Genomic DNA, 14,927 nt, shown 5'->3' on the forward strand with positions numbered 1-14,927 from the left:
TAAAAGATGATTCATCCAAAAATCAGTCTTAAATTTGGTCCAAAAAAAGTCCTAAAAAGCATCAAATTTAGGTAATTTATTACCTTTCCATAGTAAATCATAAAAATAGCATTTTGGAAAGATGCCGATAATGTCTACATTAATTCACTAAACTTCTCGCAAGTTAAGATAAAGGCATTAAAGTCCAACGTTGCCGAGTTAGTAAAATGGTCACAAGGATTAATATCTGATTTGGTGACTTCAGTGTGACTTTGAGTCCAGTTGGACAGCTGTGTCAACTCAGCAGGGGTTGTTTTCCTGACACACAACCGCAATAGTTCAAAATAGTTTACACAGTTAAAAATCCCATCTCAAAGGTTAGTCACATAAACACAGTGTTTTATGTTTTATCCAGCAATTTCTTAAAGTCCAATATATCTTTAAGCCAAATTAAAGGTCTTTGGTTTTTGTCAAACAAAAACTGGTTTCCCATTCACAAAATTGTGGCTAAGATAAAAAAAAAAAAAAAATTAATTAATAATTTTTTTACTTCTGATTTCATCATCAGTTTCAATGTCCAATAATCAGTGAAAACCATTTGTTTCCCATGTTGAAAAGCTATAAAATTGCAATTTTTGTTCAACCGGTTTCAATCTACACATTACTTTGATGTAGCCAAGGAGGTCCTAAAAAGTGTTTGAGATAATCCATAATTAAGCATTGAGGTAAGTGCTGTTGACACAAAGTGGTTAAATATTATGTGTAATTACGTAACAGTGGGCGAAGCACGCCCACAGACTGCACGCTGGTCGGATGCTGTTCAGGGGAGGGGTCTCCTTTATAAAAGCTGGTCGACCTGATGCTCACAGTCTGGTCATAATGGCGATGCTGGGGATTTTGGTAGCTGTTGCTGTGTTCCTGGAGACCGTCTCCGCAACCTCCGTAAGTGTCACCAAAATCTTATTATTATTATTAATTATCTTCATATGTCTGTTTGACAACATATTGTAACCTTTTTATTTAAATGGCTATCTGATTCAAACATTTTCCTTTGATACATAACTTGTCAAAAGGAAACTGAGAATTAAAATCGAAATGCAGCATGCCAGATTTGATTGGTGCATTTCTATTTCTGACAAAATCTTTGTCATTTTTGGGCTGCCGTATTAATTTCTTGCATTTCTTTGTGTTTGATTCCTGTAGCTCGGGGTGGTGTACACAGAGGGAGGTATGGTGCAGGGCAAGAACATTCGTCTTGGCTTCCGCCGTCACATGGACATCTTCAAGGGGATTCCCTATGCTGACATCCCTGGAAGGTTTGAGAAACCAAAGCGTCACCCAGGCTGGGACGGTGAGTAAACTGCAGCCCCATAACCCAAAAGAAAATGTTGGCATTGTATTTTACATTAGCACATTTGAGACAAATCAGTATTTCTGAAATGATGTAGTTCAGGAAGGAGAGGATGGTGGATGGTGTGAGAGCTAGGCGAGACGCCTGCCAAACTTCAGACCACGGTTTGAGACCAACAAACAACAAAAGCAGTTGTGATTTAGTTGGTCACTACTGTCTTTCCAGCAGCTTTTGAGGCACCAAATGTAGGTGTTCTGTAGCAATCTGTCCTGTTTTTTAGTCATAGTGCCAAGAAAAGCACTAGATTTTAATGAGACATTGATGCTTTGGATCGAGTGTTTTAAGCCAAAACACAGCTGTTTTTTGCATAAACAAAGCAGGTCTTGTCCTGCTTTTATGCTGTTTGTCTCTCGTCAGGTATTCTGAAGGCCACTGAGTACAGGAAGAGATGCCTTCAGGTGAATCTCCTCATGACAGACACCAGAGGCACTGAAGACTGTCTCTACCTTAACATCTGGGTTCCTCACGGACGCTCAGGTAATGACGGAAAAGCCAACAGAGTGTCATCCATATGAGATCTGCACTGCAACTTACTCTCTGTGTCCCGCAGTGTCCACCGATCTGCCTGTCATGGTCTGGATCTATGGGGGAGGCTTCCTGGCTGGAGGCTCGATGGGAGCTAACTTCCTGGACAACTATCTGTACGACGGACAGGAGATTGCAGACAGAGGAAATGTCATTGTGGTGACGCTGGGATACCGTGTGGGCTCACTGGGTTTCTTGAGCACCGGAGAGCCTGACTTACCTGGTAGGTGACTGTTTCTTTCTTTACAACAGGGACAGAAGTTTAGCCAAAAAACACTGTAATAATCTCAGCCGTGTTTGAGTAAAAAGTTTGATCTGCGTCAGGAAACTATGGTCTTTGGGATCAGCACAACGCCATCGCCTGGGTGCACAGGAACATCCGCTCATTTGGAGGAGACCCTGACAACATCACCGTCTTTGGAGAGTCTGCAGGTGGAGCTAGTGTCAGCTTCCAGGTGAGATCCTTTTTTCTGGGTGTCCAGCTTAGTGGTTCCCAGCTGGGGGGTCACAGTCCAAAAGTGGGTCGCAAGTCCGTTCTGAATGGACCGCAAGTGACTCGCGATCATGTAAGGATTATAGAAACACACTTTGCTTTGAAGTACAGTGAATTTCCAGCACATAGCTTTTATTTTGAAGCAATAATTATCACTTTTATTATTGCAGTGTCCGTTGGAAATTTTAAAATCCAACAGTGATTTCTGTTTTTGCAGATTCTGGCTGTGATAAATGGTGTCATTCTGGCGCTTTATTTTCATGCCTGCGTTTCAAAGGCATGTTTTCTTAAAAACATTGCCATACATTTTTAGATAAAAAGAAAATAACCAAAACATTTTAAAAATCACCCCAAAAAATCATCAGAAATGTGTAAAGAAAAAAAAGTTATTAAAAATTACCCAAGATATGAACTAAAGACTAAAATGATAAGTGAAATAAAATTCACAATTTGTAAATGTGAATCTAACTTTCATTTCATTTAGAAAAACATACAAAAATATCTGTTTTGTGTGCCCACAGACTCTCACTCCCCACAACAAAGGGCTGTTCAAAAGAGCCATCTCCCAGAGCGGCGTCGCCCTGTGCCCATGGGCTGTCAACAGGAACCCGCGCAAGTTCGCCGAGGAGGTAAAACAGCTTCTCTCAAACTTTTTTTTTCTCTCAAACATGAGTGATTTGATTGGATTTTTGTCAGAAACATGGAAAAAAAGACAATCAGAAGCTTGGCATGAAGTGTTGTGCAATTGCAAAAACATAGTAAAAGATGAAAAAAAACATTTAAAAAATGACCTGAAAATCAACATAAAGAAAGAGAGAGAGAGAGAAAATCATTAGATTAAAAAAAAACATCTATAATTATTATATATTTTATTTTGGCTTTTTTTTCATGTCATTTCTGTTTTTACCCCTTTTTTTGATAATTTTTAGGTAATTTTCTCGCAGACCAATTTTTTTACGAACTTTTGCTAATTTTTGGGTCATTTCTTGTGAAGTTGCTTGTCGCCATCCCCTGTTTTTGAAAGTAATCAAGCCTGTTTGCTCAGGTTTCAAAGGGTTAACCAGAATGTAAAGGTATATCTGTATAACTTCAGGACTGGGAAACAATTACAGATGATTTGAACCCTCTCCTCAGGTTGCTCTGAAGGTCAACTGCCCCACCGATAGCACCATGGCTGCCTGTTTGAAGATGACCGATCCTGCGCTTCTTACATTGGCTGGCTCTCTTCAATTGAAAAGCTCAGCTGATAGTAAGCACAGCACTCCACACAGCTTAGTTTAAATTTCCATTGTAGACACTGTATTTCTGTAAATATGTCTCTATTCTGTCGTGTTTATCTCAATGCACCTAACTCCCAGTGTTTACATAACAGTACTGGCTGGCATATTCACGTCAGCCCTCGTATTTAGCAGCCCCTCAGCGACAAGCAGTGTTGTAAAAAAACAAAAAAGAAATTATAATTACATAAAACTGCTTTATCGATTGTTTTTTTAACAGTTTAAGTCACCTGGACTGTTTGTTTTGGAGAGGAAGAGACCTTTGCGGATAATTTGCCTTCTGGTAAAAACCTCTTGAATAATGAACATTGCAGGAATTGTAACTGGGAGCACTTTCAGCTGGTTGCAATCTTTATTCCCGACAACAAGACGCCACTAAATCCACCTGAATCTTGCGCACTGCGCCTTTAAGAGCTAAGTTTTATGTTTGTTTATCAAAGAAAATCTGTAGGTGTCGAGGTGGTGCTGGGCTAAATTCCTCTTGTTTGGTCTTTAAAAGCAGATCCAGCAAATGTAAGATCACAGTACAAGTCATGTATAAAACATAACCAGTTACTACTGCATGTAATAAGTGTGTGATTGTATCTGCCTCTCTCAGAGCCCCTCGTTACCAACCTGCTCCTTTCTCCTGTGATCGACGGTGACTTCCTGCCGGATGAGCCTTACAACCTGTTCCACAACGCAGCTGAAATCGACTACATCGCCGGAGTCAACAACATGGACGGACACATCTTCACTGGTTTAGATGTTCCTTCAATCAACTCCCAGCTGGTGGACACCCCTATGTGAGTTTAAGCCGTTTGATCACAGCGTGAAACACTGACAATTCTGCAACAAACTACAGTTTGGGGTTTTATGTTTGACTTTTTATCAGACCTCATTTTCAAACTTTACTGATTGCAGCGAGGATGTGAAGAGGCTCCTGGCTGCATACACTAAGGAGCAGGGCAAGGCTGGTTTGGACAACGCTTTCTCCACATACACCGTACCCTGGGGCTCAAACCCCAACAGAGAGACCATCAAGAAAACCATCGTGGAGATCGGAACAGACTTCATCTTCCTGGTTCCTACTCAGGCTGCCCTCTACCTTCATGCTGCCAACGCAACGTGAGCATCTCATTATGAAGATTTTGCACTCAGTTTATTTTAATCCCTTCTCTTGCTTCAGAAGGCTTTTCTTTAATTCAGAGTGACCACTATCATGGAAGTCCTGGATAAGTCATGGAATCTCACAATCATGTTTTCAATGCCTACAAAAAATGTGGAATAAGTGAAAATCAACAAAGGTTTTGCAAACATCATTGAATTGTTAACCATTTGAAACTTGAAGTTTCAACTTTGAAAAAGAAGGAATATAAAAAAACAAAAATAAACTAGGAAATTACCTGAAAAAAAGTGCTTAAATAATAATAATAATAATAATAATAATTCTGTGACATACTTTTAAATTTGTATATATATAATTATGGCAATTATAAGTAAAGTTTTCTCAATATTTTCTCAGTCTTTTTGAAAATAATTTTCTAATTTTGCTTGTTGCCTTTTTTTTTCCTATATTTTCATAAGAAATCAAACCAATTTGCTTTGTGCTCACAATACTTGTGAAAGGCGTCTGAATGCAAGAAAATCAGTTGAGATCTAGGTTTCAAAGGGGTTCAAAATCATTGGAAGTTTTGGAAAAAGAGTTGGAATTTTCTGTGTGTGTAATGAATTATTACAGAAATCTTCCATGGATACATTTACATGTCACGTGTCTCATCATGTGTCAGCTAGCTGAAATTATGTTTGGCAAAAGTTTGATCCTGATAAGTTTGAAAAATGCCAGGCAAGTAGAAAAAAAATTGTCCTTGAAAAGTCATGAAAAGGTTTTTGAAATTTTCGCCCTGAATATTTATGTAAACCCTGACTGTAGTAAGCTAGGAAAGTTAATTTCGAGAGGCGTGAAACTTGGAAATCATCCATTTATCCAGCTCTGTCTTTGGTATTGTCATCGTCACGTCTTTCTTCTTTCCTTGTCTCACCAAAGAACGGGCCGCACCTACTCCTACGTCTTATCCGAGCCCAGCCGTATGGCCGGCCTTGTCATGCCCTACCCCAGCTGGGTGGGAGCCGACCACGCTGATGACCTGCAATACATGTTCGGAAAGCCTTTCCAAACACCACTGGGGTACATGCCTCGCCACCGTGACCTCGCCGGTTACATGATTAACTACTGGACCAACTTCGCCAAAACTGGGTATAACCCTGCAGACACAAGACATAGAAGCATCCCAGAGATAAAAGCAAACCTTAAATCACACACTAAAACAGAATTACCTCAATTCAGTTGCTGTTTTCTCTGATTGTCTCTACAGAAACCCCAACAAAGGAGAGAATGTGCCCGCTACCTGGCCTCTATTCACCGGTACTGGGCACCAGTACCTGGAAATCCATTCTAATATGAACAAGAACTATGTGAAACAGAAGATGAGAATGCGTTACGTGCATTTCTGGTGCAGCATCCTCCCCAACCTTCCCTCATCCATCTATGAATAAAGACCTTGTGCAATCACCTGTGCACCTGTACCTTACAGAGCGCCAGTATCAAATCAGTATTGCTTTATGAAAAATAAATAAATTTATGACAAATAAAAATGATATTTCCTTGGTTTTATTTTATCATGTGCTGTGCTTTAAATGCTTTACAGACTCAATTGCATGTTCAGAACCTGAGATTTGGATTTTGTTGTTTTTTGGAAAACAGATGGTAACAGATGCTGCAGTTAAATAATAGGTTTGGTAAATTACTAGAGGCCCCACAATATGATTTTATCACATTACAATGTACAATGGATACAATGTTATTGCAGTTTTTAACAATTGGAAGTATGTTAAGTATTCTAGGTGACTGTAATTAAATTGCAATTGATTCATTTTGTAAACTATGCAATTTACTACAGCAAATTATGACCCCAAAGGACAACTTTGCCAATACCCGTTATATCTAAAAAGATAACGTTTTCAGTCTGTGCATCTCACTTCAATCATTTTTATTGCAGCAAAATATTTTTAGTTAAAATAAATAAATAAATAAATAAAATGATTTTTATTGGTCTATTAAGCTACCAAAAATTTAATTAGTATTTGCAGTATTTAATAAATTATTTAATAAAATAATCACCACTTAGTGTTTGTGTATTGATACAATAATGCCATGCAAAATATTATAAAACCATGCTGTTGAAATTTTCAATCCAAAACTTATTAAATTATATTTGGTAATGAGCTTATTGACTGTGTAAAACAGTATTGGAATTTAAAAAAACATGGTGCAGAAGAAAAAAAATTATTCAGTTTTTCTTTAGAATGCACTGCCATTTTGTTACCACAACATCTAAATTTAAAAGAGCACAAGTAGCCTAATTTTATTTTAGTATGATGGCAACTAATGTTTTTATTAAACAGCCTTACATTCACATAATTGTGTCTTTAATGTTTGGGTTTGGCTTGTAGACGCCTCAAGAGACAAATGATTTTCATTACTGCTCCAGAAGTCTGTGAGCAGCTGATGGAGGGAAGGCGTTTTTCTTATTTTTGCTGAGTTACAACCTTTTTTTAGGTCCTACAGAAAAATAGTCAAAGTCAAATGATTTAAAACAAACTTGCTTAAATAATTCTGAAAATTAAAAACATGTATTCATCTGCTTTACAATAGCACCCCAAAATAAGACCTAGAACTACCAATTAGCTCCAGAAGTAACATAATTAATTATATGAAGTCCACTTGTGTGCAATTAAAAGTGTCATATGATCTCAACAGGAACCAGGACCCAGGAGCTCTCCAAACAGCTCAGGGACAAAGTTCTGGAAAAGTGCATATTATAATTAGGTCAAGTGGCCTTTTGTGACTCTACAGTTGTTGGCTGCAACAGTATCACTGAAGTTGGTTGTGCATATTGCAGATTTCTGTGTGACAGAAGGATATAATGAATGATAAGAATAAATGAATGCATTTTTTGTGTGTCATGCAACATATCGCCAAAAAATCAAAACAACCCACGTCCAGAGTAACTAACTAACGTAGATATTTTCAGACAACATTACGAAGAAAGAGAAAACAATTAAAGCAAAGCAACAAAAGTATTCATAATCAAAGCATTGTTACATTCAATTCATTATGTATAAATATATGTATTGTATATATATATATATAATATGTATATATATATAAATAAATAGTTAGTTTCTGTTTACAGTAACACAGCTGCCTACAGTCTAACAGTTAAAGCCCTGCATTAAGTTTAAAACTTGAAATAATCCTTTAATATTCTTGATTTTTTCTCATAATGTTTATAATATCTGTCAAGTTTTTGTTGTGACGGGACTGCTTAGAGAGAATTCAGCCTCTCAAGTAAAATACTGAAGTTCAAATTTGGTGATTTCTGTGGTTTTATCTAATCTGAAGCTGTGTGTTATTTGCTGATGTGAGAATCAGGCCACCTGTTTCTGTGAGTCAGTGGACGCATTTGCTTCACCACCTGCTTTAAAAGAACTGCTGGGCTTTCTCTCTTCTGGTTGTTAATGTGTCTTAAATATAAACATTTTAATAATATCAAAAAAAGAAAAAAAAAATTCTTATAGCCTTGTAAAATGCATATCTACTTCTGTGCTGACATCTGATATTTGGGTGTTTGATCTTAAAGTTTTATCGATCACTTTCATCATTTCGATGTCGGTTATCGTAATGGAGAGATTAGCTGCCACTTAAAAGTGTCTCCAAAACACTTATTCAGACAATCTGTCCTATAATTGTGAATTTAAAACAAAACACATCACATAGCTTGTTCACCTGGAAAGTCACTCACTTTACACAGGGCTGTTTCCAATCAGAGGTCAGAAGTTCAGAGGTCACGGTCAGATGAACCACATGGTGACAGTAAGTGTGTAAAGGTTGTATAACACGAGAAAACAGCCATATTTCCCATTCATTCTTTGCAGGGAGGTGTGTGTGTGTGTGTGTGCGTGCGTATATAAGCAGCTGGAGAGGCATTTGCTGGTTCCTGGTCGGCCATGGAGAAACTGAAGGTTCTGTTTGCTGCTATCGTGTCTCTGGGAGCGGCCTCAGCAGCCTCTGTAAGGACTGAAACTCATTAGAATTTGGAAATATGGAGTAATTAATCTGTGCTTTGCGATTTGGAAATGTTAGACTTTGAAAAAAAAACAACTTTTGTTACTGTTAGGATGTGATAATTGTGAAAACAGTGTTCTGTCTTCACTTACAGTAAGTTCACTTCATCCCTGTCAGATTTCTGGGACTGCAAATTATCAGTAGGAAATTTAAAGGGATAGTTTGGATCTTTTTCAAGTACAGTTGCATGAGGCATTAATCCATAGTCAGTGAACTACATACAGCAGATGCAGTCGGCACGCCCCCAGTTTGGAGAAACAGGTTGTAGTACTGACACTGAAACTAAGCAATGTACAGCTGTAGATGGTGACAGCAACAAAACATATTTTAGCCACGTAAAAAAGTCCTACCTAGAGGTATTTTCATCAGTTTAAGTTTATGATATTTTAGAATATTTACACCACTTTATCTTTCAGTCACACAGCATTTTCTGATGGGAAAATTAAGCTGTTATATCGCTCTCTTTAAAGCCAGACTCCATTGAAAAAAACAGGGTTGTTTTTTTTTTTAATATATTTTTTAGGGCTTTTGTTGCCTTTATTTGATAAGACAGACGTAGTGTTAAAGGGGGAGAGGGAGAGGAGATAACATGCAGCAAAGGGCCAAAGCCGGACTCAAACCTACAGCCACTGCGGTGAAAATACAGCCTCTGTACATGCAGTACCTGCTCTACCAACTGAGCCACCAGGCAACCCAAAAAATAGTAATTTAACATCACAGAACACAGGAGCTGCTGGTCTAATGCTGCCTTGATCTGTTTGTTTGTGTCATTGTGCAACTTTTTTAAAACAGTAGGCGTCATGTCGTCATTGACAGTGAAAGCTCTTGTCTGACTCTTTTTCTAGCTCGGCGTGGTACAAACAGAAGGTGGCGCCGTTCAGGGAAAAAACATCCCCCTCGGTCTTTTCCGCTCTGTGGATGTTTTCAAAGGAATCCCCTTTGCGGCCAAACCTGCAACATTTGAGAAACCAGAGCGTCACCCCGGCTGGGACGGTGCGTTAACATTTGAATACATTATTTGTACAGCATAAATGGCAGTTTAGAAATTACATTTTTGAACTGCAAAATCACTGTAAGGACCCGATAAATTTTTATCCGCAGGTATACTGAAGGCGACAAAGTTTGCTCCGAGATGTCACCAGATCAGCATGCTGCAGACTTCAAGTTTTGGTAGTGAAGACTGCCTCTACCTCAACATCTGGGTTCCTCAAGGCCGACAAGGTAGTTTTTTTTTGTGTTTCTATTAGGGATGATCACAGTTTAAATGACAATCAATTAGTTGGTCACAAAGAATTTAACTGAACATGAGAAATTTAATAGATCGGCTGTACATTGCTGACAGAGTATATGCAAAATGTTGTTGTGAGCTTTTATTGAGGAAGAAATGCAGTTTGTATTGTTTAACTAAGGTAAGTGCTTACAATTTGCAACCCTAGTTTCTATATATTAATGTCTGAATCACCGATATGGAAGACGTGCTTAATGCTTCTCGTTTTGGCCCAAAGTGTCTTCAGATCTCCCCGTCATGATTTGGTTTTATGGAGGAGGCTTCATGGTCGGTGGTTCTATGGGGCCAAATTTTCTCAACAACTATCTGTACAGCGGACAAGAAATTTCAACCAAGGGAAATGTTATTGTGGTGTCAGTGGCGTACCGTGTGGGGACTCTGGGCTTCCTCAGCACGGGAGATTCTCGCTTACCTGGTAAGGACTAAGACAGTCGCCTGAAACTTTTTTATCAGCCTTTATTGTGTTCTTTACATTCAGATACTGGAATGAAGTTTTTTAAAGCCATCCCGGATGGCCGTGTAACAGCAGACTCCACTGTGTGGATGTGCTTTTGACAAAATATTTGTCACCACAACAGGAAACTACGGTCTGTGGGACCAGCATGCCGCCATTGCCTGGGTCTACAGGAACATCCGCTCATTTGGAGGAGACCCTGAAAACATCACCATCTTCGGGGAGTCTGCAGGTGGAGTTAGCGTCAGCTTCCAGGTGAGACCCTTATATAAAGAACATAGACTCTATAAATAATGGACAAAGCCACCACGATGTCACCTATTGGCCTGTGGACTTGGGCATTTTGGCTGTTACCATCTTGGAATTTTGGAGCCAGAAGTGACCATATTTGGATGAGAGGGTGGAGCTGTGAAGGAGCCAGTGTGGATCTGACTTATAGTTTATGGGAACGCTTCACAGACAGCTAAATAGAATTTAAACGGGTTACTCATTTAAAAATTAGTGATCAATTAGTGATTTTGTTTTTGTTACCAGGCTTTAAACATGTTTATTTCTGCTGTAAAGTTGGTCATTTCATATTAACATGGGGGTCTATGGGGATTGACTTTTGGAGCCAGCCTCAAGTGGCCATTAGAGGAGCTGCAGTTTTGGGCATTTTAACCTTTGCTTCATTATCAGCTCAGAAGTTGATGGTTTGTAAAAACACTTGTACTGCCACCTTTAAATAAGGCATGGGGTTTGTATGTTGCAACTAATGGCTTTATTAACGGCTGATGAATAATGCATTAATACTTTTTAGATAAGCAATGACCCATTGATAAGAACCGTTCAGGGGTTGCCAGGCTACAGAAAATCAGTTTTATTGATGTTTGATTCTCCTGCATAATATTTGTTCAAGGACTAATAAATCTTTCACTTACCTTTGCCATTAGTTACAACTTATTAACCCCTTACTAAGTTTTCCAAATGCATAAGAGCAAGTATGTCTTTCACTATACTACTACTAAGTGCTGTTTCATGCATTTTTCTGTTGCCAAAGACACACAAATTGGCTAACAAATAATAACTATGTAATCTATGTTTGTATTCCTACACAGACTCTCTCCCCCCATAACAAAGGGCTTTTCAAGAGAGCCATCTCCCAGAGCGGTGTTGCCCTCTGCCCCTGGGCTCTGAACAGGAACCCAGGCAAGGTTGCAAAGGAGGTAAGCCATTGTTAGATATCAGCGAGATGGATCCTGATGTCAAATATCCTTGTTTTACAATTATGAGACCATTTATATTCATAATTGGATTAAATACACCAGAATTTCCCCTATGGCAAAGATGGTAAATAGCGCTACAGGTAAAAGAGATCAGGATTTCTGCCAGTTTATTAAAAAACTGTCTTATTATCATCAGGTTGCTGAAAATGTTGGCTGCCCCACTGATGACAGGATGGTGGCCTGCCTGAAATCAACTGATGCTAAGACTCTCGTCATGGCTGCTCCCCGCATCAAATTCGGCACCCCAGACTGTGAGAATTAGTGTCTTTCTGTATAACTGCTTTAGTTAGAGTATATATAACAGTCAATAGTCTCAAAATGTTGTTGTAAAGTTAAGTTGAATTGATCCATTGTAGTCTTTCAGCCATTTAGTCATAATCCTACAATTCATGACAAAGTGCTAAATCTCTTCATGACAGTCAGATTTGATTGTGGTTTTTAGTGTAAACTGAGCTAAATATACTCAACATACAAACAAAAAATATCATATAAATGTCTGAAAGTGTGTTAAGGTGCTTCCTCAATAATGTTACATCAATTTTTCTCAGATCCCGCTGTGAAATACCTGGTTTTGTCTCCTGTTGTTGATGGAGACTTCCTCCCTGATCAGCCTGCCAACTTGTTCCAGAACGCAGCCGACATCGACTACCTCGCAGGGGTTAATAACATGGATGGACACCTCTTCTCTTCGAAGGACATTCCTTTCTTTAATAACAAGACTCAAGACACTCCTGTGTAAGGCGATTTGTCTTCAGAGGGAAGAAATTTGTTTTTTTCTTTTGTCTTTTACAGGTTAAAAACTTGCAGAGTCTTTGAGTAACAGAGCTTTCTACCTTATTTTAACCGCAGAGAAGATGTAAAGAGGCTCCTTGGTGCTTATACCAAAGAGAAAGGGCAAGCTGGTTTGGATATTGCCTTCGCTGAGTATTCGTCCAACTGGGGATCAACGCCCAGCCAGGTCAGCATTAAGAGAGCTGCTGTGGACATCGGGACTGACTACGTGTTCCTGGTTCCTACACAGACTGCCATCTACCTGCATGCTGCTAACGCCAGGTGAGGCCAACTCATTTTATAGATTAAACTTCAGACTTTCAATATAAAAAAACTTCACCAAACACAAAAAAGTGTTGAAAGAGCGATGAACTTAGACTGATCCTATAATTCAGATATACAAAAACAGATAACTCATTTTGTAATCGTCCAGAGCGCTTCAGTTTACATATTCTTTGAGTTTCAGTTAGACAGAACAGAACAGTATGCACGAGACTACCGAAAACTTTTACCCATTTCGAATGTTATTATTCAATTGAATGGCCATTATTGGTGAATTTGGATTAGAGGGGTCCTTTTACATCAACTAGTAAGTTCAGAAGCTCATTATCAGCCCATTAAATGGCCGTTGTCAGTTGTTATTAGGAGTTTTATTCTCACTTTTGTTACATTTAGGTGTCAATACCACTTGGATAGGTTTCAAAAAACAATCATGATTTAACTTAAAATATATATATAATATACCTTTTTTTTATGTGACATGACAAATTTACCTCAGTCTCCGAGGTGTCCTACAGTCCTATATTTGTTTGACCCATCCACCACTCTGCTTATAGTGGTTACTGGTACAGTGATCAATTGCTTATATGGATCAAACAGCTTTGGGCAGAATAATTCATATATACAAATGCTATTTAAATACTTTGCTTTAAGTAATCAAGTAGTTGGCTTATAGTGTTTATTTTGGATCTTTGCATACATGACAACACATGGAAAACTATGCAACAACAATAATTCATTAAAATTTTTTTTTAAAAAGTTAAATAATGATGGAGTGAGGAAAAAAATAAATGTTACCAGGGAAATCCCCTGTCACATATAATGAAACAACAGTTATGTATTTGGGAACAATCAATAAAATTAAGCAAAAGCGAAGCTGTCCTTTTCATTACTTTATATTATTGTAATAAACATACAAATATCAGTTAGATGGTAATCTGCATGAGAAATAAAGACAAAGAAAAAAGGCAGGTTTTTATAATCAAATGCTTTTAGTGATGAATTTGACCCAGACATATGTGATTTGTATAACCTTTCATCACCAGATTTCCTCCCTTGCTCCTGTCGTATTTATTACGGCCACTAGAGGTCACCACCTACCAATAGGCCAAGGTGTAGCAGGGTCCTACTAACCAGTATTGATGTGGTTGATAACGCCCATTTAATATAAAGATAAAATTCAAAGCTTGTGCAACTTAACCCAAAGGAATATTTTCATATAAATCAGTTATACTCATAATAAATTAAAACAGTACGTGGTTGTCTTTCATGTCTTTGGATCATATTGTTGACAACAGGGCTGATACACACTGAAGACACTGTGATGGTCTTTAACAGGTCTGGGCGTACTTACTCCTACCTGATGTCTGAGCCCAGTTTATTGGCTCGACCAGGCAAACCGTACCATGAATGGGTGGGAGCCGACCACGCTGATGACTTGCAGTATGTGTTTGGTAAACCCTTCACCACACCAAAGGCTTACGGGGACAGACACAGAGACCTGTCTGGCTATATGCTTGCCTACTGGACTAACTTCGCCAGAACTGGGTAAATGCAACACAGAAAATTTTAGCTTTTTTTAAAAAAATATTATTTTATAACAACTAATGGACACTTTCACATGTTTCCTCCTCTACTTTTTATTTATTTATTTATTTTTTACAGAAATCCCAATGAAGGAAAGCTGAAGGTGCCCGTGGTCTGGCCTGAATACACCAGCACTGGACAGCAGTTCCTGGAAATCAACTCTAAAATGAATGAGAGCTCCATCGGACAGGAAATGAGGTTACGTTTTGTTCGTCTTTGGACCAGCACCCTTCCCAGCCTCCCATCACACAATGTCACAGATGCACAGTGATGCAGTTTTAGTGTTAAAAAAAGACAGTATACAAATGACAAATAAAATTACAAATAAAAAGTGTGTACTATAAATCTTACGAGTAAAAACAGTCTGTCGGGGTCTTTTTACGTGGTTTATTTTGACTACTTTAATATGACTACCAAAGACTTGACACAAC

At 38.4% G+C, this 14,927-nt stretch overlaps 2 protein-coding genes across 2 annotated transcripts; both read left to right on the forward strand.

Moving 5' to 3' along the window:
* Positions 1-848: 848 nt before the first annotated feature.
* Positions 849-6,319, forward strand: cel.2 (carboxyl ester lipase, tandem duplicate 2). The gene is made up of 11 exons (XM_042509188.1): positions 849-921; positions 1,183-1,330; positions 1,748-1,867; positions 1,941-2,138; positions 2,240-2,370; positions 2,930-3,037; positions 3,543-3,657; positions 4,284-4,470; positions 4,589-4,792; positions 5,712-5,921; positions 6,040-6,319. Exons 1-11 carry the CDS (start codon positions 859-861, stop codon positions 6,218-6,220), a joined length of 1,665 nt encoding a protein of 554 aa, XP_042365122.1. The 5' UTR covers positions 849-858; the 3' UTR covers positions 6,221-6,319.
* Positions 6,320-8,710: 2,391 nt separating this feature from the next.
* Positions 8,711-14,830, forward strand: LOC121959918 (bile salt-activated lipase-like). Its single transcript, XM_042509465.1, has 11 exons — positions 8,711-8,797; positions 9,698-9,845; positions 9,954-10,073; positions 10,358-10,555; positions 10,719-10,849; positions 11,692-11,799; positions 11,996-12,110; positions 12,408-12,594; positions 12,709-12,912; positions 14,248-14,457; positions 14,575-14,830. Exons 1-11 carry the CDS (start codon positions 8,735-8,737, stop codon positions 14,765-14,767), a joined length of 1,677 nt encoding a protein of 558 aa, XP_042365399.1. The 5' UTR covers positions 8,711-8,734; the 3' UTR covers positions 14,768-14,830.
* The last annotated feature ends 97 nt before the right edge of the window (positions 14,831-14,927 follow it).

Source organism: Plectropomus leopardus, chromosome 20 (assembly GCF_008729295.1).
Source record: "Plectropomus leopardus isolate mb chromosome 20, YSFRI_Pleo_2.0, whole genome shotgun sequence".
NCBI lineage: Eukaryota > Metazoa > Chordata > Actinopteri > Perciformes > Serranidae > Plectropomus > Plectropomus leopardus.